General features: G+C 38.4%; 2 protein-coding genes across 2 annotated transcripts in view; one reads left to right on the forward strand and one right to left on the reverse strand.

The window, feature by feature from the left end:
* LOC307195478 (uncharacterized protein) overlaps positions 1-1,545 on the forward strand; it is a gene marked incomplete at its 3' end in the record, with an annotated part of 167,192 nt that extends 165,647 nt beyond the window's left edge. Inside the window, 1 exon segment of the mRNA XM_079939601.1 lies at positions 1,420-1,545. Within this exon segment, the coding sequence (XP_079795727.1) occupies positions 1,420-1,545 (126 nt within the window).
* A 9,763-nt stretch (positions 1,546-11,308) lies between these two features.
* On the reverse strand, positions 11,309-25,214 carry CD164 (CD164 molecule). Its single transcript, XM_079938628.1, has 6 exons — positions 24,855-25,214; positions 21,937-22,020; positions 20,439-20,510; positions 18,947-18,982; positions 14,876-14,932; positions 11,309-13,221 (listed from the first exon to the last, which is right to left on the reverse strand). The coding sequence occupies exons 1-6, from the start codon at positions 25,042-25,044 to the stop codon at positions 13,055-13,057; spliced, it is 606 nt and encodes a 201-aa protein (XP_079794754.1). The 5' UTR covers positions 25,045-25,214; the 3' UTR covers positions 11,309-13,054.
* Between the last annotated feature and the right edge of the window lie 22 nt (positions 25,215-25,236).

Consider the following 25,236-nt stretch of genomic DNA (forward strand, 5'->3'; position numbering starts at 1 on the left):
TTTTTGATTATCTACAATAATTAACTAGCAGCATCAGAGCCTTTATCTGAGTTCCTTGGCAGAGCAGAAATAAAGAATTTCAGAAGTCATCTTAAAACACGTGAGAAATCTACCCTCCAAAGAAATTCTTGGAATGCAGATTAGTTTGAAGTATAGCATATATTTGAAGATTTTTTTTTTAATATTTCAGCTCTTAGCTTATGTAAAACACTATTTGCATCCTCTTCCACTGCCTTCTCTGAGTGTAATAAGTATTACACTCTTTGCTCCACTGTTTTTCAGAATCCCCTCCAGAGGTTTTTATATCTAGTCAACACATTTAACAGTTCCTCCCCTCTTACCTTGAGAAAAATTAAGAGGAAAAAATATAATCATTCTGTCAGAGAAAATATGCCATCCTAAGGCCTCTTTTGAAACTGATGGTCTAGTTAGTGGACCAAAAGTTTGTTGAAGTATTTTTAGACACAGTTAAGGGGAGACACACAGAGAGGGAAGAAGCAGGTCAGGAACATACCCAATTGAGATCCTTGACCAAGTAGGGCCACATTATCAATACCCACCTTTTGCTTGGCCCACCAATCTCTGTGCAGTCATCTTTCAGCAAAAGGTGAAGTTCTACTATATGTCTATTTGTTTCTGCAAAGCCCTTTCCAAAAGGAAGCAACATTCTGTTGATTTGTATGGGACCAAAAGGCTTTTAAGATTCACTCCATCCCCATTTCACTCCCCAAAGCAAATGTTCCTGCAGTGGGGCAGGTTGCTGATCACAACTCTTATGGTTGCGAAAGCTGCTAAGTAGCTAACTACATTAGTGGACATCCACTAGGTTTTAGAGATTTAGAAGGGTGATGGTCTAAGACTAATTGTTGGCCACTTTACCCTACTAAATAAACTCTAATAAATAAGGAAGTGTCTTGTGGGCCCATTGGCTTGCGTACAGTATAGAGACCCCGAGCAAAAAGGCTGAGGTCCAGGAAAGCCACAAAATTAGTTGGGGCCTCTTCAAATCTATCTAAGGTCTGACTTCTGAAATAAGGCCTATGAAACAAGTGAGATAAATACAGATTGAGAGGAGTTTATACATGGCTGAGATATAAGAACACCAATGATTTTCTTTTAAAAAGTAGCACTGCACCAACACAAATGATAAAACATTAAAGAATTTATTGATTACTCCAAATATGGGATATCTTTCCTTCCTTAGCTGGAAATGGCTTTCCATTGATGGATTCATTCCTGACCAGTTCCCTTTATAACAAGAGGCAAAATATGTACAAGACGGCACACTAAATGGCCTAACCCAGACTGAACCAATGACCTTGGTCTTATTAATAACAGTGACTTGTAATGATGCTATAACAAGAATTATTCACCATCTTTTTAAAAGGCTCCAGTATCTACTTAATATTTATATTGCAGGTACCTATTAAACACAAAAAAAGAATTGACCATGTCTTCCTACCCAATGTGGCAGAAAATGTTCAACTTTCAGGTTTTCAAGTTAAAATGGCTCCATCCAGAATCCCATTCAGACCTGACTGGTAATCATATATCCTTTTTCCAAGTTTTATTTCTATGAGCATTTGAATGAATAAAAATGATTCTAAATTCCATTAAGCCTTTTATCTAAATTTTACTATCTGTATTGTGAAGATAGCATGGAAGAACTGAGATGAGTACATGTTGTTGTCCCAGATGAAGTAGGGTTTGGCCCTGAATTTTAAAACATAAGAGTTGATTTGCTTTTTGTTTTTGTTTTGCGGTATGTGGGCCTCTCACTGTTGTGGCCTCTCCTGTTGCGGAGGCACCGGACTGGGGCAAGAACCCGTGTCCCCTGCATCAGCAGGCGGACTCTCAACCACTGCGCCACCAGGGAGGCCCTTGATTTGCATTTCTACAACCTAGGCCTTGTCTCTGGTCAATGAGCAACCTCGTAATATGGGTTCTAGAGTTACTGATTAGGTGAGAGAGCCAGGAGAGAGGGCATTGCTACCAGACAGTATTCACTAACAAGTGAAAAACCAGGACAGAGATTAATCCAAAGAAACTTCAAAGCACTTATTTCTATTTGTTTCACTTAAGAACACCATTCTCTATTAACAGTCTTTTTTTTCTTCCTATAAATGGCAAGACACTCTTCAGACTTTTGTAAAGTCCTAATCCAAGTCTTTTTGTTCAGACAGGAAAATTTATCTTGGGTAAGGGAATAAATAAATAGATGAATGGAACAGAAGAGACTAGAGAAACATATTTACATACATAAATTTATATATGATATATGTAGCTTTTCAAATTAAGGAAAAAGTTGGGTCTATTTGAATTAGATTAAATCATCACCTTACACTATACACAATGAATGCCAAATGGATTAAATATCTACATGCACACACACATGCACACGCACAGACATACAAACTTATTTCTGAAATAGGACATAAAAAACAAAAGGAAGATTGATGACTTTGACATCAAAATTAAAAATTCAACATGATATGACCAGGTATGATACCACTTAACGATTTATGACCTCTCAGCTCCAAATTCATCCTTCACTGTCTTCCATGAAATAATGAATCTGGACCCTGTAAACGTTTCTTCTTTGTCACCTGGCAAGATGTTAAGCTTTGTCAGGATAGGGTGCTGGAGGGACCCTGGAGAAGGAAGAAGGGTTTCTCTTCCAGGTTCTGGGGTCCTCCTCTAGGCAGGCTCCTGCAGCATGCATGGCTTCTGCAGCACCAGGTTCCTGTAGCACACGCAGCTTCTGCAATGCCCAGCTCCAGTGGTGCATGCAGTTCCCTGGTGGAGTGCCACTGGCATGGCTCCTCCTATGAAGGAGCTTCTCCTGCCCCAGCACCCCTTTGGATGCTTCACAGCCTCAGTGAACTTCTCTGCCATTCAGCCTTGGCCACACCCTCTCCCATGAGGTCTGGATGTCAGCCCAGGAGGGTAGTGGTGGCTCCCTGTATCTGATATTCCTATATCCTTTAGAGCTCTCTTTATTGCTTACCAGCCAATCCTCCCATTACTTCAATCCCTTGTTAAATAATTCTTTATATTAAACTTTCCCCGTTTGATTTCCATGTGATTTCTGTCACCTAAATGGCCCATGACCAATATAGAACTGATACCAGTAACGGAGTGGTCCTAGGAGACAGACCCACAAAGATGGGGTTTGGGGATTTGTTTGGTTACATCCTTGGGCTTGAACACAATGCCAAGCTCCTTGCTAAGGGGAAATGGAAGGCTGTGTGTAATCCTTTGCATGCAGTGGAATGACAATTAACCGAGCTACCACCTCTCGTAGACTGTGATGAAGTACCTGCTGAAGCACTACCTTGGGAACCTAAAGTGCTCCTACATTGACTCTCATGGCAGTAATGATGACCATAAGGACTGTGGTGTGGGATGGAGTTTTTTTTAATGCACTTCAGCACTTAGGGAAGAAAATGACAAGCTCAGGTCCTTTGATTCCCAGCTCAAATCATGGCCCTGAGAACCAGAAAGCTTTGATAGTAGCCTTTTAAAATCTCTTATTTCTTGTAGTTAGGAGGATAATACTGCTAAAAGTCAAGCACAAATTTTAATTGTGCAAAATGCTAAATTACCAAGATAGATGAATTTACAATCTTGTTGTTTCTCACTGCTGTTGAAACGGGCTCTCTCATTTCAGTGGTGATGATGCACTTCCACAGTAGCAGAAGCCAACTGCCAAGACAAGGTGGGACATCTATCATAAAGGGCAGCAGGGACATGTGAGTAGTCAAAATGCCTTGGCACACAGAGATGTTTGGTGGTTGATGCACCTCCATGAATGAAATCCTATGGGCAGCCAACTATTGATAGAATATTGCTTGATCTACACAGGAGAAACTCTGGTAGCCAAAACCTGACTTGAATAGGCACAATGAAGAGTTACAGCCTCTCATCCAGATTCCAGACCTAAGTCAATTCACAGACCAGGGCCCCTTAACTACAGGAGGATAGATCCCCTTGAAGGTACATACCATAAATCTTCCTCCATTTTCCTAGGTATCTATAATTATTTGCTAGAGTGACTGTTCATGAGAGGAAAAAAAAAAATCTAGACCATTTGGCATTTACTAGGTACTACCTCTAAATTAATTCTACCTCTAAATTAATTCTAATTCCTGGGAGCCCAAAACACCACTATGGCTCACCAGTCAAAATGAAGGCTTACACTGAGGTGATAGCTTAGCTCAGGTCCAAATTACAGTAGACCCAGTTGGTCCAGTGTGGTTATTTCCCTACTTCCTGAATGTATATAATTGGAATAGACATAATTAGCAACTGAAAGGATTCCAATATTATTCTCTGACCCATTAGTTAAAGGCTCATTATGGTAGGAAGGGATAATGAAAAGCCCCTGGAACTTCCCCTTTCTATCAAGAAACTAGAAGCAATAACTCTGGGGAAATTGCAGAGATTAATGCCATCATCAAAGACTTGAAAGTGAGGGTGGTGATACCTTTAACATCACCACTTAACACACCACTTTGGCCTGTGCAGAAAACAGATGGATCTTAGAAAATGACTAGGGACTATCAGGTTCACACCTTAACCAAGTAGTGATTCCAATTGCAGCTGCTATCCCAGATGCAGTATCTTACTGGAGCAAATGAGTATGCCCTTGGCACTTGTTACGCTGTTATAATGCCTTTTGCTCCATATCAAATTGCAAGGAACACAAGAGGCAGTTTGCTTTTACCTGGAAGGGTCACAATATAACTTCAAATTCTTGCCTCAAGGCTTCATCAGTTCTCCTGCTCTGTCATGATATAGTTCCTAGAGACCTAGAGCATCATGATATTCCACAAACATCACACTGATCCACTACATTGACAAAATTATGCTGACTGGATACGATGAGCAGGAAGTAGTAAGTACTTAGGTACCTTAGTAAGACTCATAAGAACTAGAGGGTGAAAGATAAATCCTACAAAACGTAACTGCAACAGAGTTTCTGGGGGCTTAGAGCATGATGAACCCCCAAGATGAAAGCCATATTGCTTCATCTCACAGTATGTTACCATGAAAAAAGAGGTATGATGCTAAGTAGGCCTTTTTGGATTTTAAAGGCAAACATATACTATATTTGAGTGTGCTACTTCAACCAACCTAGAGAGTCACCCGTAAGACTACCAATTTTGAGTAGGAAATCACTCGCGAAGGCCCTGTTGTGAATTTGAGGTAAAGTATAAGCTGCTCTGCCATTTAGGTCGTATGATCCAACAGAGCCAATGATACTAAGTGTCCAGGCATATAGGGACACAGCATGGAGCTTCTGTCAAGCACCAGTAGGAGAATCACAGGGCAGACCCCTAGGATTTTGGAGCAAATCTTTGCCCTCTTCTGAAGATAACTCTTCTCCTTTTGCACCTTGGTAGAGACTGAATGTCTAACCAAGGGAGATTAGGTGATCATATAGCCTGAGCTTCCCATCATGATTTGGGTGTTGTAGGACCCACTTAGTCATAAACTTGAGCATGCACAGCAGCAGTCAATGGAAATGGTATACAATAGACTTAGCTTGCTTGAGCTGGTCTGCAACATAAAGTGTCCTTGAACACGTGGCTCAGACTCAGTATCAACTCAATCCATACCTCTGACCTGAGGTGCTCTAACAACTAGCTGGCCAAAAAAGAAAAAACAAAACAAAACAAAATCAAGCCTGCTTTATAGATAGGTCTGCATATTGTTGGTTCCACCCAAAAGTGGGCATCTGCAGCACCAGGGGTGGACCTGAAGGACAATGGTGAAATAAAATCCTCCCTGTGAGCAGAAGTCTGAGAGTACATCTGGTTGTCCACTATGTCTGAATGAGTGATGACCACAGCTACAGATCTATACTGATTCATGGGCTGATGGTTCGGTTATCCAAGGACTAGGAGGAAACAGGATTGAAAGTCTGGTGATAAGGAAGTCTGGGAACAGGTATGTGGATGGACCTGGGAATGGTCACACACTGTGAAGATATTTGTGTCCCATGTCAATGTCCAGTAAAGGTCATCCACAGCAGAGGAGGCTCTTATTAATCCAGTGGGCAAAAAATAATGTACTCCGTGGGTGTCAGTCAACCTCATTCCCCAGCTACCCTAGTGCTTGCTCACTGCGCCCATGAACAATATAGCATTGGTGGCAGGGCCAGAGGCTTTGAATGGGCTCAACAACATAGACGTCCCCTTCCTAAGGCTGGCATGCACTACTGACAAGTGCCTAATCTGTCAAGAGCTGAGGCCGATACTAAGGCCACAGTACTGCACCAATCCCATGGGTGATAGTCATCCACCTGGTGGCAGTTTGATTACATTGGACCCCTTCTATCATAGATGGGGCAGAGATTCAACTTCACTAAAATAGACATGGATTCTGGACATGGATTGCCTTCCTGTCCGTAATGCTTCTTTCAGCATTACCACCTGACCCATGTCATGTACTCACAGAATGCCTTACCCACCATCATGGCATTTCCTATAGCATTTCTTTTAACCAAGGAAACAATTTCACAATCAAGGAAATGCTGCAGTGAGCTCATGAAATTAACATACCCCAACACTCAGAAGTGGCTGGTCTAACTGAAAGGTGGAACAGCTCAGAGTATTCGTGTGTAACAGTTGGGAGACACCACCCTGCAAGGATGGAATTCTGTCTTAAAGGTAGCAGCTGGCTTGAGACGGAGTATATGGGTCCAAGATCAAGGGGTGGCACCTCTCATGATTATACTCTCATCCCAGCAACCTCGAACTGTGCTGGTTTGGAGGTCTTAGTTTCCAAGGGATGCTTCATCTAGGGACACAACAATGGGCCTACTGATCTGAGACTGCCGCTTGGCCAGGATTCTTTTGCCGCTAAACCAATAGGCAGAAAAAGGTCTTACTACACTGGCTGGAATGATCAATTCTGATTACCAAAGGGAGGTTGTATTGCTGGTACATAATTGAGGCAAGGGCTATATCTGGAACACAGGGGATTCTCTGGGTACCTGAGAAACAGAAAAGGTTAATGAAAAATGACAGTGACCAAAACAGGTAGGACAATTAGAGGATTCAGAACCTTTGGTAATGAATATTTGGGTCACTCCACCAGGTGAAGAACCCTGACCAACTGAGGTTCTGACAAAGGGCAAAAGAAATATCGAATATATAGTGGAAGTTCATTAATTTAGAAACAAGGGCTTTGAATCTACTCCTTGTTGCCTGCTCCATCAATTATTATGGTGAAAATGGAGCTGGGCCATATGAATACTTTTTTGCTAGGTGGCATGTTTTGTCAGTAGAAGGTACTGGAGGAATTTCTCTTCCTGGTTCTGGGTAGACTCTTAACAGTGCCCAGCTCTAGCAGCGCATATAGCTTAGCAGTACAGTGTCACCTTACCCTGCACCCCCTGTTGGATGACTTCACAGACTGCCACTGATGTAGTATCTCCTCATGGATAGCTTCCCTGGCACCATCGCCAAGGGATTTACAGCTGTCACAAGCTTCATCCCAAGAGCCATGGTTGTATCTTGATTTCTGGAATTCAGCCACAAGGAACACAGATAGTGGCTATTCCCGAGATTTGCTATTTTGTGTATTCTTTAGAGTTCTCTTTACTGCTTTGCAGATTTTTATTTCTTAAAATATTACAGATAATATGCCCCATCACTCCAATCTACTCCTATAGTTAATACTTTTCTGTCAAATCTTCCTGTTCATATTATGTGGCTTCTGTTTCCTGCTGAAACAGACACCAAAATCAAAGACTTGAAAATAATGATTGAAGAAAGTCCACTGACCATGGGTTAGCACCCAGCATATTTTAAGATTAAAAAAATCTACAAAATGTTAAGATGATAGAAAAACAGGCAATTCACAGAGGAAGTACAAATTAATTATAGTAACCAAATAAATCATTCTACTTACTGGAATATTAAAATTTAACTTTGCCAATATCAAGTGGTAAGGATACAGAAAACATTCTGATATCTGCTGGTGGGGACTGGAAGGCAATCTCAGTGTGTTAAAGATTTTAAAGTGGAAACCCTGTGACGTAGGTGTCCATTTCTCCATGTTTACTCTAGAGAAATATTCATACATAAACAAGGTGACAGGTACAAAGATATTCTTTAGAAAACAGTAAAAACTACAAATTACAAACAACCTAATTGTGCTTCAATAGGTAGATACTTACAATATTCACACTACATATACCAACAGAGAATTTAAGAATTTGGTATAGCTAATGAGTGGAAAAAAAGTTGCAGGATAATGTTAAAATAAAAATTCACATCATATATTTTTTTAAGGGTACATTTAGTTATGTGTATATAAATTGCTGAGGGGAAGAGTTTAACACCAAACCAATTCTAGTAATTACCTCTGGAAAGTGGAGGAGGGCAAGGAAGGGGAAGGGGCTAGGGATGGTCAAAGCAGACTTCACCTGTAATAGTTCAAGAAAAAAAAATGTATTTATTACTTAAATAATTAAAAATTAAGACTAAAGTCCTATCTCGAACTTTTTCTTCTGGCCAAGATGAAATAAGAGACTGGATATACCCTGAAACAAATGAAAAACTAGACAAAACACATTAAACAGTGGTTTTCAATACATTGGACTTTAGGCAAAGAAGGACAGTGATCCCTGAAGGAAAGAAAACCACCGACCCAGCTTACTGCCTTGAATTTCTAAGCCATGATGCAGGAAGGAAACAACCAGGCAGAGCTCAGTGGACTTCCTGAGTTGAGGAGATGGAGCTGAAAGTTAAGGGAGATGAAGGGAGATAGAGTTCCCAGGGCAGAGGACCAGGGAGGAGAAAACTACACAAAGTGGAACTCCAGAGATTTGCAGAGCGCACCCCTCCCCTCAAGTGTTCAGCAATGTACTGGTCAGCACATGTACATGAGGAAACTACCCAAGGCTGGGGAAAGGTTTAGAGGAAACAGTACCTGGAACGCACACAAGTCTAGGAATAGAGGCTGTTTCCACTAGCCCAGACCAGAAAGCCTCTTAATCCAGGAGGAACTACGTACACAGAATTGGGGAACAATTAGCCCTAGAACAAATGCTCTGGTCTCACCTAACAAAGCTTAAAAGCAAGACCTGAAAGGATCCAACTGTTTCCAAGTTGGATCCAACTGTTTTCATAGTTTTCAACTATGTCCCAGAACAAAAATAACTGGCATCCAGCAAGTTAAAATTTATGTCTGGCATGCAATAAAAAATTAGCAAGCCTACAAAGAAGTAGGAAAATATGACCCATAATGAGGGGAAAAAAAAGTCAATGAACAGAAACTGACCCAGATGTTAAAAGCTGTTATATGTTCAAAAAGTAAAGATGGAACACGCAGAAACGTGAAAAACACCCAAATTGAACTTTTAAAAGTGACGACACCTGAAATGAAAAACACACTGGGTAAGATTAAAAACAGATTAGACATAGCAGAAGTTAGTGAATTTGAAGATGGTAATAATCTGACATGAAACAGAGAAAGATTTTTTAAAAACCTAAACAGTGCATGGGTAAACTGTAAGTCACCTTCTAGCAGCCTCTGTGTAATTAGAGTCCCCAACACAGAGAATGGAAAGAACAGAAAAAGATACCTGACGAAATAGCTGAATGTTTTCCAAATGTGATGAAGAACCATAGATCCAAGAAACTCAACAAACCTCAACCACAAGAAACAAAGAAAACTACAGCATAGCACATCACAATCAAAATGCTCAAAATGGTGATAAGGAGAAAAATCTTTAAAGAGGAAAAAAAAAACATGTACTGAGGAACAAAAGATAAAGATGAGATTTCTCATAGGACACGATGCATGTGAGAAGATGATAGATCAACATCATTAAAGGGCTAAAAGCAAAAATGTCAACCTAGAATTCTATATCCAATGAAAACGTCTTTCAAAAACGAAAGCAGACACACAAAAACTGGAAGAATTCATCAACAATACCTGTACCATCAAAACTAGAAATGTTCAAGGTTAAAGGACATCCTTTAGGCAGAAGGTAGATAACACCAGCAACAGGTTATCTATACAAATTAAGGAAGAGCACAGGGATGGTAACTACATGGGGAAATACACAGGACTTTTCATTATCATAAAAAAAAAACCTATTGTGAACACCATTCTTATCAAAATAACAATTTGTCTCTAGCAATGTTTTGGGGAGCCTTCAATACACTCTTCTGGATTTTAAGGCTGATAGGTATTTATTCTCTCTTCTTAGTCCAAGTTCTGTGATTTAATATAGAATATAATGTTGCCCCAAACATGGGCCTAAAGAACCAGATTTCACATACCAGCATGTGGCTTTGTCCTAGATATTTATACCAAAGACTCTGAACAGAAACCCAATTTTACTTTATATGCAATCTGAATAAGGCAGAAAGTCACAAACAAGCTTTCAGATATCTAACAACAGATGGTATTCTGATAAATACTTGCTTAACTAGCACATAAGTAGATGATTTCTAATGATTTGAGGAAGATCAACTTGCATGTCAATCCCACAGGCATACCAAGTCCTCCCTCCAACTATCATTTCTAAGGCTCTGTTCTCCACTGATGAATATGTCCCTTAGTTACTATCTGCTAGTCTTCAGGAGCAATGAAAAACTGAGGAGACAAGCCATCCCCCAACAGACTAAGGTAAACTCACTAGCATTAAACTTCATAATCAAAATATAAAAACATACTTTCGTTAATAAAAAAGAGCAGATTAATCCAACAAACATGTAGATTTATTTAAAATCAGTTTGGTACATGATACAGATTGGTTTTGCAGTTTTTAATGAACTGAAATAGAAATTTCTAAATACAGCAGTGTCTGTGCAACAAATATCTGTAAGGTAAAATAAGGGATTTTAATAGACCTACAATCTGCATGAACAAATCAGATGAAAAATCTGAAAAGGTTTCTATATACCTTCTGGATTAAAAAGAACCCAAAAATTATTAATGGCTCAAGATACTAAACTGCTAAAGGAAGAGGGGAAAAGCCTGTGAGTTCTGTTGTAAGAGCTCTTTTTGTAAAATCTAATTCCATATTATGATTCTGTTAGAGTAGTATTCAAAATTACAGAAGATGAGAGGCTTCATCAGCTATATTTTCACAAAAGTAGCTATAGTGTTAACATTAATGTGTGGCAAGGTATTCCTATCTAGGTAATTGACAATTATACCATTGTAGCTAATTTTTACCACTTTGGGAGAATGGAAATTCTGTATGTTTTCAACTGAATCTTGTATCTTAAAGCACTCACTAAAAACTAATAGCCATGGCACCATAATAAAATTTTTTGTGAGGTACCTAAAATATTACTACTGAGGGAAACAAAAATGTGAGGTAAGCCTACCTTTCCCCAAAAACCTTTGAAGCCAGAGATTTTAAACAATTAAGGCACTTGAAAACATTAGGTATATGTACCAATGTGCAAGTAAAACAAACTTTAGCTGTACCAGCAAGTAAAGAATAAACAGTAAATCTTCATTTTAAGAACCTTTAATTATCTAAATGTAAGGAATTCTGGCTTATGAAATGGACCAAAGCAACTTGTCATTTCTTACTATAAAATATTGAAAACCAAGTGCTAAACATAGCCACTATAGGCTAAAGAAACTAAAACAAAAAACCTTAATGACCTAGAAAAGCAAAAGCTCATTTTAAACTGATTTAAGCCTCTGAACTAATCCAATGTGTCAAAGGCAGGGACGAAGTATCCCTCTAAACCTGAAAAAACTAGTGCTTCATAAGGAAGCTAAAGAAATAAAAGTATGCATGCTTATACTACAGCAATTGAAACTCAGAAGAAAAGGATGGAAAAGGAGAAAAAAAGTACAACCTGTTTATCCAGGGTGATCATCATTAAAAATCTACAGTAATCTGATCAACTAAAATTTTCATGAAATTACACTGCTCACGTTTGCTGTCTCAAAACTTAAAATGATTGTCTCATTTAAAGAGTTAATAAATGATTCTAAAACAACTTTTCTTTCTTGCCTTACAGAAGTTACTTTTCCAGAAAGCTTCGTAGAAATCCTTTTAAGGTACAACAGTGTTAGGATAATTTTTTGAAGTACAAAGGAAAATATAATTAAATCAACTTTATCTCTATACTTTTTAACAGCCATAAGCAAAACGTTGGGAGATTCAATAGATGAAAGCTTTTGACTTTGTATAACATCCTTTAGATTACTCAGGCTTGAAATAAAGTAGGTAAGTTTTCAATTGAGTACTAACAGTATGGTATCTAAAAGCAGGTTTACTACTGCTCACATCAACAGTTACATCCTCAGACCAACCCTTCCCTTCATTAATGTGAAAGAACAAATCACCAACATTTTAAGTTACAGTCTACCTTTCAGTCTGTCTTTTAAGGCACTGTTCTTTATTTTCTCAATGATATAAGGTGCTTTACAAGTATGAACAATAACCTGCTACACTTTAATGTTTTGTATCCTTTCCATTCATTTCTTTAAATCTGGAATGTAATTCCCTGTGTGGCATCTTTTTTCTAATGTAGAAAAAATAACTTATCAAGCACAAAATTTTACTCTAAGGATATTAAATTTATAAATTTATTCCACTTTTGCAACGATAGCCCCAAATCCACCTGATTGATGCTCATTTGGCACATTCTTCTCAATTCTGGTCACTAAACTACATCCTGAGTTAGGATGAAAAAATGCAGCTTTCAGGCTTTAAAATAACTACATTTAAATTGCCAAAAGAGTCATGAGGTTGTCTGCGCAGGACAATGTTTTCCATCACTTACAGAGTTACATTTGGCATGTCAAGAAGAGAGAACATAATCCCACAGCAGCAGCCATTTAAAATAAAAGAAGACAGCCACAAGGATTCATGCAGAATATTTTACATATTCCCGTTGAGCAAATAGATTTCACTGATTTTTCTTCAAGGGCGATGCTCCTATATGCATCCTTTGAAAAATTAAAGATCCTAGAATAGCGTCTTCCATGTGGGACATCTTGAAAGATAATGTTTTGGTTTCAGTGAGTTACACACCAGTCCTTGTTAATTTAGCGGGTCTGTTTACAGAGTGTGGTAGTTTCGTTCTTTAGATTTGCAGAATTTATAGAGAAAGAAAATTACAGCCTGCACACCCAAGACAAGGACAATTCCTCCAATGAAACTGGCTGCATCAAACGTAGACTTCCGCGCAGGTTGTGTAGTCGGAGCTAAAGTGGTATTAGTTGTACCTGTTAAATGAGATGAAAGAAATAACAACACTTAATAAGTCTCATGATCCTCTATAATTTCAAGACTCACCTGAGCTTCTTTTTTGCCATGTGTTAAATTCTATGAAGTATTTCCTCTCGTGTCAAGTCTTTACAGCTTCCTAATTGAGGAAGACGACCATTTACCAATCCCGTTCTTCATTCTATCCAGCAACATCAAATGGTCAATGCTGCTATATAATTTCAAATATGAAAATGACAAAAATGACTCTCCTGGCACATTATGCCCTGGGAACATGTCAAGCACTTTTAAAACCTGGTTTCTTCAGACTACATATTTTAGTTAATTGCTAGAGTAAATATTAATATTTGTGTTTAAAATTTATACAACTTTTGCATTTTACTAAATATATAAGGTAAATAAAAATTTGATTAGTTTTTCAAATTACAAAAGTAATCTTAATAATCTACAATTATAATCTTATAAATCTTCAATTTGTAATTCTAACAAGCAGAACTCACCATTAAAGACATTTAAATTTTACTCTGAAAATGTTATAATGAAAAAGTATTACCAAAGGAAATAAAGCACAAAAATTTAAATTCCTTTTCAGGCAGTAAAATGTTTCAACAAGAAACAAAACAAAAATTCCTTTCCAGAGACTAAAATGTTTCAAGTGGAGCACCATCCACTTTAACAAAAAGCAATTTCTTTCTTTTTTTAAAATTTTTGGCTGTGCCACGCGGCACACAGGATCTTCGTTCCCCGACCAAGGGATCCAACCCACGCCCCCTGCAGTGGAAGTGTGGACTCTTAACCACTGGACCACCAGGGAAGTCCCAACAATTTTATATTTAAAATAAAGTTTATTTTCTTAACTGGAATAGCAAATAAACACTGGTTCCTGTGGCTGTTTAAGTTGGCCAGCTTTAAAATTAATTACAACTGTTCTGTATTTCTTCTTGTGAAGACAGAATGGCTTCGCTGCAATTTAGAGAAAGGTAGCACAAGAATGAAACCAAAAGGATCAAAAAACCCATAAAATATTCATGAGAATCAAAACAGTATTACAAATATGGCTGGAGGGAAGGGTTCCTAACCTGTGTACCTACAGTGCCCTGTGGCATAACCTAAATATGATTCAGTTAATAACATGTCAAATCATTAATTAATAAAAAGTTAATTTTCACACACACTATCAAAGGTTATAAAGGAATATAAGAAATGGTAAGAAATATGAGGTGCACATTTGGTAGTGATCTTGGCTTTTTAGACCCTTCACAGCAAAAAGGATGGCTATATTACCTTCACTCAAATTGCCATGGTCTAATACAGCACACAACGAATCCCTAACAATAATCAGTATTTAATTTTTAAGTTATAAGAAATTAGATTTCACCTACAGGTTGTACTGAAAGGGTTTTGGAAAACCATTACTGTTTAATTCTAACATGTCATGCCAAATGTGATTACACTTTAAAAATCCAGAAGAAGACTCTCAGCAAACCTATCTTATTGCTTTAACAGCCTACTATCTTGGTCCTCCAAATACAAGAGATGAATTTCAGTTCATAACTATTCATGAATAAAATTGGACAGTGATAGCAGAAATAGTAAAAGGCAACACAGCACACACATCCTACCCCGCTGTTAGTTTAAAAAAACCTCAATTACCTGATGTAGTAGCTGTGGTGGAAGCTGTAGAAGGGGAAGGCGGAGTTGTGGTTTTAGCTGGAATGTAAACAAAATGTATTAAAATTTTAAATTTCTCAATTATCTAGCATCTTTTAGAAACACTACTACCACTTCAACATGCTTTCAAATTGTTTAGAGAATAAAGGCCAAATCTCAGTTAATGGTTCAATAACATATCTATGCATCCAAAATATTAGCTCTGAAGTGTATTTTAAAACATTAAGCAATCAAAAACTTCTATCTATGTTAACATCTATGTACATATCTAAGTATAAAAATTTATGTATACACTTGGATAAAGTTGCAAAAAGACACACAGAAGGGCAAGAATTAGTATTTAGGTGAGGGAACTACAAGTTCTTTCCCAATAATCTTGCTTCCAAGACAAAAACTATTAACTTTAATAAGTCAGGTAAGAAACAAATACAATTCAGTCTATGTAAGTATCAAGATTTGCTTATCTTCTTCATTTCCAGGGCTTGGAAAACTTTTCTTAATGAGGCAGACAGTAAATATTTTAGACTTTGTGCACTGTGTAATGCACCAGCAGTCAAAGACAACAAGCAAATGAATGGACATGGCTGTGTTCCCAAAAATTTTATTTAAAAGAACAGGTGCCCTGGGGCCATCATTCCCCATCTAAATGATATTAAGAGCCCAAGGGTAAGCTCTCTCTACCATACTGCATGAGTGTCTCTAAAGAAATGCACTCATGGGAAGAGTCAGTTTGAATGTAAAAACATTTTAGGAACTAAAGCACTATATTGAGACTTCTGATAGTATCGATACTACTAATAGATATTAGCAAACGCTATGATATGTTCACACACATTTATTTGTACCCCTTTCTCTCTAACTGTAAGCACCGCGGTCCAGCTCTTGGTTGGACATTTAGGTCATCTTTCATTTCTGCATGCTATGAACATCTTACAGGGTAATATTTGATCTCATCTCTGATAGGACTGATTCTTATACAGAATTCCTAGATTAGAGGGTATGGTTATTTTAAGACTCATAATCCCTTCAAAGTTTTTGTTGCTTATACATTCTGTGAAACAAAAAATATACTTCATAAATTAAACATATATCAAATTCTTTTCAATCTTAAAATACTAATTTTGTCTGACAACCTTAGGGGAAAAAATTTGCAAATTTGCTATTTGTTTCTCGCTACCACCCTCTGAACATGGTAAAAGATATATATATATATATATATATATATATATATATATGTATTTTAATTTTGAAATCTGCACTGGTTTAAATCTCTGAAGCACCAGAAGCCCACTACATAATCAATGAAGGCAGAGCTATGAGGTTTAATTTTTGGGTATTTGTAAAAGTTGCCCTCACTTTTAAAAAAATAATTCATTTTTTGAAATAGGCAAAACATTTACATATTTTTACTTTTAACCGAAGTATTACACTGGTAAAATTTTCAAAATCAGGCACTACTTAGGGAATACCTTGTTGACCTACCCTATGTTCCTTTCATTTAAAAAAATAATTCATAGGTTATAAAAGCTGCTACTGGTGATAGAAAATTTAGAAAATACAGTAGAAGCATTTAAGTGACTCTATCATTCTGAGAAACATGTTACTTCCTGCTGGCCATTTTTCTAGACATGTATACAACAAAAAAATAAAATTGTACTGGAACTACTTAACACAGTTTGTTTTCTACTTAATATATTTTCCACTGTATTTCTAATATAATTTAGTCATTCTACTGTAAGATATTATGTTACCTATAAATATTTTTATTTATGTTTATAATACTTATATTATTTGTACTGGTGTTAGACTATATAATTAACCTCACTGAAAGCCTATCTACATAAATCAGATTCTCCTTGCATCGTTTCTTTAACAGTTCCTTTATTTCTCACTTGCTCTCTTCAGCAGCTGACATGGAAAGAGACCATACAAAGGCTGCTCTTCAACCACTAATTACCACTCAATTGATGCATTTTCTGCAAGCAAGCCCTGACCTCCTTCCACTTCACAGAACCAAAGAGAGAAAACAAAAGACACTCAAGGAGATCACAGGAGAACCCAGTGTAGAGTAAGTAGAACTACATCAAGATTCATAAGGAAGAAATGAAAAGCAACCCACAATAGTTTTGGGGAAACTATTTCCTCCTCTGCCCCTCTCTGTTCATATCCTACCTTCTGGAAATCCATATTCTTTCAGTATCTCTGCTTTCATCAACTTTTAACACATCCTCCTTGTCAATGACTTCTGGTGGTTTTATCAGCACACAACTGTTTGCTCTCCAAAATACTTTCTGTAGAATTTGCAGATTTCCATGGAGTGACTACTCCCATTGTAGCCATTAATTCAAGCTGCCAACATAGTATCACTGAGGGTACAGGGGGGATGAGCTGTGCCAGCAGAAGCTGGTACAAGCTAGCTCAACACTGCCAAAGTCTTTCAAAATGAGTTCTTAGCCTCGTTACACCATTTGACTACTTTTTCCTCTGAAAAACTACACTTAAAACGCCTACACACACAAACACAGGTTTTCTTAGGCACACGTCTCTGGGCTTACTTCTCTGCCCATCCCTACTCAGTTTCTTATCCAGTCCTCTTCCCACCTCTTAGACATTACTGTTCCCAAGAGCCTGGTCCTCAAGCCCTGTTCTCTCTCAAAGCTGCTCCAGTGGACTCTACCACTGCCTACAATGGTTAACTTATCTGTGCTGTGTAGCAGAGTTCTCCCATCACCTCAATCATCAAGTGCTTTCCTTTCTACTTCCTAAGCCAATTTGCATACATCTGCAACTCCTCCGCTATTAGTTCTCTAGAATTACTGCAATAGCATATCTCATCTGTGTTCACTCTTGCCTCTTTCCACTCACCTCTCTACACAGTTAAAGTAAGTTATTTTATTAAAATGCAAATCTCATCATGCTTCCAACCCACCAGCAAAGTATACAATGGCACGTCCCAATCTGGCTCTTGACCTGTTGACTGTCCAGCTTAACTTGTTCTCGCCTTGTACTGGACACTCCAAATGCCAATTCCCTGACTTTATTATACTCTTTTACCTCTCCTTCACATGAGCTAACCAGCCTGCTCCACTTGGGAAGTTCCTCTCGGATTTTACCAGGGTAATTTCAAGACTCAGTCAACATCTCCAGGAAGCTGTCACCACATATTACTCAACACACACACCTTCCTACAAATCCCCCAACACACTGTGCTTCCCGACCTTTCATAGTTCCTACAACAGACAAAATACTATCTTACTTGTGTTCCTATATCCCTATCTTCTAGCCTAGTACTTGTCGTGGAGAAGATGTTTTTTAATTATTTAGTCTTACTATCAAATTGGTAAAGATTTTTACAAGGAGATACTATTTAATTGCTGTTGAAGATGTGGTAAAAAACTTTCCAGTTGTTGATAGGAATGAAAAGCATATCTTTCTGGAAAGCAATCATTATTAAGAGTCTTAAGATAATCATATCCTCTGACAGAGAATGCTGTTTGAATCAATCCTACCAGAGATGACAGCAAATACTTTCCTATAAGATATTCACTGCATGAAGAATGAAAGATGATCTAACTATCCAACCAAGAGTAGATGGGTAAAGTGCATACAACAACGTGTGCAGTTAACAGGGAGAACAATTCAAACCTGCATGGCCATATCATCCAATTTCCTAATAAGTGTATTTATTTAGATACACAAAGAGAAAAGTCTGGAAGAACTGAAAACCTTTTGGTGTACCTATGGATGATGAGAATTAATTTCCTTTAGGCTTCTATATTTCCTTAGAGTTCCACAAAATGCACAAAAAGCTGTTTGCAGACTCAATGTACAAAGCTATGGCAAATCTGCTCAAATTCAATGAACGTGAAACACTATAGTTATGTTTCACTGTCACAAATAGTACACGTTAATGTAATTACTGTAGTCCAAGACTACGTCTACTCATTTTTAAAATCATACTGATTTTTAGATATTTAATTACTAAAGTTATTCATCAAAAAAAGCTTAAAAACCTTCAAAGGAGGGGGAAAAGAGTCAATTATCTTGTATTACCTGTAGAATTGGTTGGCAATGGTGTGGCAGTGGGCACTATTTAAAAAAACAAACACACATGTAAGTCAAAGCTGTCTAAAATATCACAATCTGTAACACTATTTCCCAACCTGCAGTCATCTGAGTGCCACTTTCACAATGTTTTCATTTAAATGCCACATATGGAGTAGAGAGTTGCTCTGTCCCAATATTGGCCTTCCCTTCTTTCGAAATAGCACCAATTTTTAGTGACAGCCTCCCATGCAAAGACATTTCTTAGCCTCCCCTGCAGCTAGGTAGCCATGTGCAACTGCTAGGAAGTATCTGTAAGGTAGGGGTCTCTCACTTTCCCTTCCTCTTCCTGTTGGCAGGAAAACCATTTTGATGGCTGGAACATAAGCATTCACCTTGGAGAATAAGGTCAAAGCCATTTCTGAGGAATGACACAGTAAAAACCTAGAAGGAGCCTGGGTCTAATGGTTGTAGAGATGCCTCTCTAGCCCTCTAGCTGCACTGAAACCCAGATTTCCTTTACACAAGAGCCAAACTAATCTATCAATTAAACCATATTAATTTGGGGTTTTATGTCCTTGATAGCCAAAACTAATTCTAACTGATACATCATCAAATGAGTAGAATTACTTATTCAGTTTTTCTTCAATGTATTTTAAAATTCTATACTTAATCTTACTTCTAAACAATATTATCATAAAATCACAGGTACACACACATTAAAATAAATATTAAAACTGTTTGTTCATTTACCACCTAAACCATATTATGGACTCTACATTGGGTATAACTGATCTGATACTAATCAAAGTTTCAGTTACAAAGTTCAACTTGGGATGGGGGGAGGCGAGAGGAATGGGGAAACCCCTACCAAAATTAAACAGTTACAGGTAGTCTTTCAAGGTTACTGACACACTCCAGAAAAATCTTTTATTCTACTTATTATCTACACACCAAATTAGGAGTTTGACTTTCCAATTAATTTATAATCTTGTTAGAAAAATCAGTTTTCATCTAGGAATTTTTAAAAACTATTTCCTGGGCAGAGTAAAGGTTAAATAACCAAGTTCCCCAAACCAAAGTACAGAAAATGGAGGAATACAGAGAGGATTCATTTAACCATAGCACAAACTGATCCAGACTGTGATAATCACCAGTACCATAATCAAGAAAGTGCCAGAACAAGGTTGTCCAGGCCTGTAAAATGCAAATAAAGAGAGGGTGTAAAATACAGTGAGTATCTGGAAGAGTTAAAAAAAAAACACAGAGGAGGAGATATCTGTACAGCACTCCACGGTATGTACCAGCAAATGACTAAATCAAGCTTCAGAACACTGTCCTTTCAGCAATCAATATGAATATACTATTCAGATCCAAGTTTGTAATGAGATTAGAATTATGGAAATGCTTTAAACCAAATATTGAAATAAGGCTTCCCGAGGCAATGATCTTCCTTACCTCTTTGTAGCCACTTTCCCCAGACGCCAATGTGAATACTTACCAGTACAGAATTCGGTGCTGTTCACCACCTTGCAATCACTAACTGTTGAATTATCTGAACAGTAGCTTTTACCTGTTATTGGAAGGGGACGGGAAGAGCATCAATTATTCACATTATCTTTGACTTTGTTACTATGCTCCAGAGTTGCTTCCAAAAATCGAACTCAGGTATAAACTCTCTAGAAGTCCACAGATAAACAAAATACTTTGTTATTATCTTTTTCCCCTTGTTTTAGACATATTACATAGGATCTCTCCAAACATCCTTTTAAAATCCACACGAATATACTGAACAGATAAGTCAGAAACACGTATATCTCAGAATTGTGGTACTATACCAGGAAGGTTGCTAGAATCCACAAGAGGGCTGAGTCAGTAGGGGGAAGTCCTTAGAAACTAATAAAGGCTTAGTAAACATGAGAGGTGCCCCATAGCAGCAGTGGGATCTCTGTTCCAGATCTCTGCTTTAGTCTTCTACACTTTCTAAAACCACTTTCCTGGATGGGAAGACTTGTAGCACCAGCAAGGGAAAGCTTCCCCAACATATCCTACAGTAAGGCAGGCATTCAATCTCCAAAACTTGCCAACTCTGCCATACAAGAGGGGAGGGGCACACTCTTAAATTCCATTTTATCACCTAAAGAAAAGTGACCCTTATACAACAAAAAAGTTAATTTAATTCAAACTTAAGCTAATACCTTAATTTTAAAAGAGGCTTTTAAACTTTGTTACGTAGTGACATAATTGCCAGAACTCTTCAATTTTTCAATGAAGAATAATAAAGCTTAACATGTAGCTTTGGCTTTTTCTTTATATATAAAACAAAAAACCTGAGAAATTGTTTTACTGATAAGAAAAAAATGCAACCATCTTACCTTAAGAAAACAGAATAATTTATGCTGTAATCCGGTGGTTCTAACAAAAACCTTATTGGCATTTCAAACTATCTCCATCTAGCTCTTTATCCCTCAATCAAATTAAAGACAACTTTAAAACTTAACAGTAGCACAAAAAAAGTCACTCTTTTCCCACCTCATTCTCCCATATCTAAGTATCCAACAATGCTTCATAAGGTCTCTTTATAGTTCATCTAGTAGGACATCTACAGAAGATAAATGCCTCAAACATTTTACTGGGGAACAGTTTTCAGGGGAAAATTCCACAGCTTTCTCTCACAGCTAATTTCAGAGTACTAGTACACTTAACCTAACCACAAAGGTCTAAAATTTCTTCTCCTTTTAAAGCTATCGAGCCTTAATTATCAAGTCTAAGAAATTAAAGGGGGGAGCATGGGAGACAACAAAAGATTTTAGGGAGAGTATTAAGCAATTGGTTTAAGTTTAAAGGAAAAGTATTTGATTTGCAAAATAAGTAATGCACACCATCCCAAATGTTTTACATAAGTTTCAAGTGTTCAAGAATACCTTGCAGTATTTTTTAAATGTTAGAACAAAACAATACTGAACTCTCAAAATTAAAGCAATCCCAAAGTTTCTTACCTTTACACTCTATCCAAAAGCAGGTAGTGTTAGCAGCATTAGGGTCAAAACAGGAAACACAGTTGTTGCGGCTTTCACAGATTTCTGAGGGTAGGAGTGGGGGTTAAAATATATAAAATCAATTAATTGGTATCTTATTTTGAGTTTGTACTAGTTACCGTTTTTAAACAACAGCAAGTATTACATACAGTACCAGACTTACTATTTCAAGAAAATGGCAAAACTGTATAACCCATCCACAGATGAATGGATAAATGTGTTATACACATACAAGGGAATACTATTCAGCCATTAAAAAAAAAGAAATCCTTTTATACACTACAACATGGATGAACCTTGAGGACATTATGCTAAGTGAAAATAGCCAGTCACAGAAGAACAAATACTGCATGATTCCACTTATATAAAGTATCTAAAATGGTCAAAGTCTGAAGCAGAAGGTAAAATGGTGGTTGCCAGGAGCTGGGAGAGGGGAAATGGAGGTTTGCTGTTCAATGAGTATAAAGCTTCAAGGAAGATGAAAAATTCTGGAGATCTTCTGTGCTAACAGTTAATACTGTACAGTACACGTAAAAATCTATTAAGAGGGTAGATCTTACGTGTTCTTTTAAAACCACACACAGAAAAAAAAAACATTATAAAGTGGCTTACTAAAAAATTCCTATCATTATAAAAAACTTATGAAGCCAGAAGTCAACTCAAGAGAAAGGGGGGAAAAAGCATAAGCTAGTGGGAACGCTCAATATTTCTTGATACCTATCTAAACAACCCCTTTTTGCACAGCAACTATTTCAGACACTCAAGAGTTTCTTGAGTGTTCCTTAAAAAAGAAAAATACTGGAAAAAAGGCTGTTGCGAGGCCAACACTATACACAAGGAAATCACTGCCCCAAAACATGAGATGTGAACTGCAATTTTTAATAGTAATAAAGATTTATTACAGGTTGAACCCAAGCTCCGATGATGCCTATCCTGAAAAATCTGAGATCGGTAATTCATAAACGGTCCACTCTTTCCGGGGTTTTCCATGACGGGAGGATAAGAGACAACACATCTGGAGGGGGCTACAATCACATAATTTAACAAGTTAGCAAGGTCTTTGTCAATAATTTAAGCCAAACGGCTCTGAGACAGGACATCTAAGGCAGCTAACTACAATTCAAAGTCTGGACAAACAAATGGACTATAGAGTTAGGCTCTATACATTTTCCTAGAAGCTAGATGCCTCCAAAAAACATTCTCATTTGCTTTCCCCGTGCCTAAAAAATAGTTCTGCATAAACACATTGCATTTCAATATCTATCAGAGATTGGGACATATACCATACCCTTCGGGGAGTGGCAGGGAGTCATAAAGTAGAAATAAGTTCTTCAGAGGTTTGTAAATGCTAGTTGTTTAAAATCTTCTGTGCTTGATGATGAATATTTGGGTAGCATAGTGTATGTTATTTACAATGAACTAAACTTGCTGCCTTTCAGGCTGCAGTTTATCCAACCACCACTTAACATAAAACACAAATCATCTCCTTTGCACTCATTTCAATTACACAAATGCAATTAACATATTTCCAAGCCTCTCTTTAAACACACACACACCCCACCCCAACCCCCCCCTCGAAAAAAATTCTAGGAGGAAACTACCAAATAAGCGGAAAACAAATTCTGCTCTATCATCTTAGGAATAGTGCGGTTAGAATCTCCAGTATTGTACTGCAATTTCCTTTCTTCATTAAAAGATGTTTGAATTTTACCATTACATCTTTCTAAATTTAACAAATAACATTAAGTTTACTATATATGTCATTAAACTCCTACAAAATACAAAAACTAGAGAAGATATTGTAAAACAACGTGATCGGCCTAAAAACAAAAGGTAAAAATTCTTACACTTCAAGTCTTCGGTCTATATGCCAGTTACTCCTTACCCAATATTAACTAGGATAACCAATCACACTAGACTGCAAGTTTTACATATCTAAGGTTCTTCACCTTAATTTAAAATTTATCTTCCCTCCTCTCGTGCGTGTTGTCACGGCATTGACAATTTCTGCTGTAAGATTCAGTGTATGCCTCAACCAGTCTCCAAATCGACTGCAGAGCTTAACAAAAGGTCCTGATCTAGTTTTAGAAGAACGACAAACCTGGGTTCCAATCTCAGCCTCACAATCTACTAAACACATGGTTCTGGCGGAGTTACTTTATCTCCATCCACCTCCTAGGTTTCACCACTTATCTTCTAGTTTAGCCTAAAATACTAACAGATACATGCGAAGCACCGGGTACACGAATAGGTACTTTTTCTCCTTTGCACACAGCACGGAGTGCAAAATTTTAATTAATTAAATGCTCAAGCCTCAAATATATCCCATACCTATCCGCAAAACCGATATAATTAAATATCAAACGACTTATTTTTTCAGACCTAGGGCTAAGACACCAGCAAGCATTAGTTTGCAGCGTCTCTTTCCTTCTTTCGCCAACTTCGGGAGAAGCCTCCCTTCGAAAAGAAGACCTGGGTGGACAAACGACTAACCCCAGAGAGAGGGAGTTCGGTCTCATCGCCAACTTTGGAGGCGGTAGCCTCGCCCCATAATCAACCTCACTGCCGCCACCACGGAAGAAAGCCACGTCCCCTCTTCGGAGCCTGAAGTGAGGATGGAGATTACGAGGCACTTTTAAACAACACCTCCAGGCGGGCAGAACACTGTTGGGCCGGAAACAGCCCAACGGCCCCAAGGCTCAGCCGCCCCTTCCCCCCGGGGCGATCCCCAACAGCGGCCACTTCGGCCCGTCCCCGGCCGGACTCGGACGGGCCGCCATGTTGCCGGACCGCGGCCCGCCCCGGCCCCGCGCGCACCACCGGCAGGGAGAGGGCCAGCGGGGGGGCGAGAGCAGAAAGCCCTTTGGGCCGGCGCCCACCTGGTGCTGGAGTGGTGACCGTCGCGAGGGTCGGCGGCGGCATCGGCGCTGTCGTGGTGGTGGTGGTGGTCGGTAGAACCGAGGGTGCAGTCGTGTTCGGGGCCAGGGTGGTGTTCTGAGCTGCGGTCATCACGCAAAGCGAGGCCAGGCAGCCAGCGGCCAAAAGCAGCGGGCGAAAGAGCCCCGACATCGCGTCCTCCGCGCTGGCCTTGGAGCAAAAGCTAAGACACCCAACGTTGCGCCCGTCCCTCCGTCTCCTGCGGCGCCGCCTCTCAGACCCGGCTCCCCCCGCGGGAGCGCGCCGGTGTCACGTGAGGGCGGCGTGCGGAGGCGGGGAGCCGGCGATACCAACTGGAATCCTACGGAAGGGGGAACAGAGGAA

Source organism: Stenella coeruleoalba (assembly GCF_951394435.1).
Source record: "Stenella coeruleoalba genome assembly, chromosome: 12".
In the NCBI taxonomy this organism is placed as follows: Eukaryota; Metazoa; Chordata; class Mammalia; order Artiodactyla; family Delphinidae; genus Stenella; species Stenella coeruleoalba.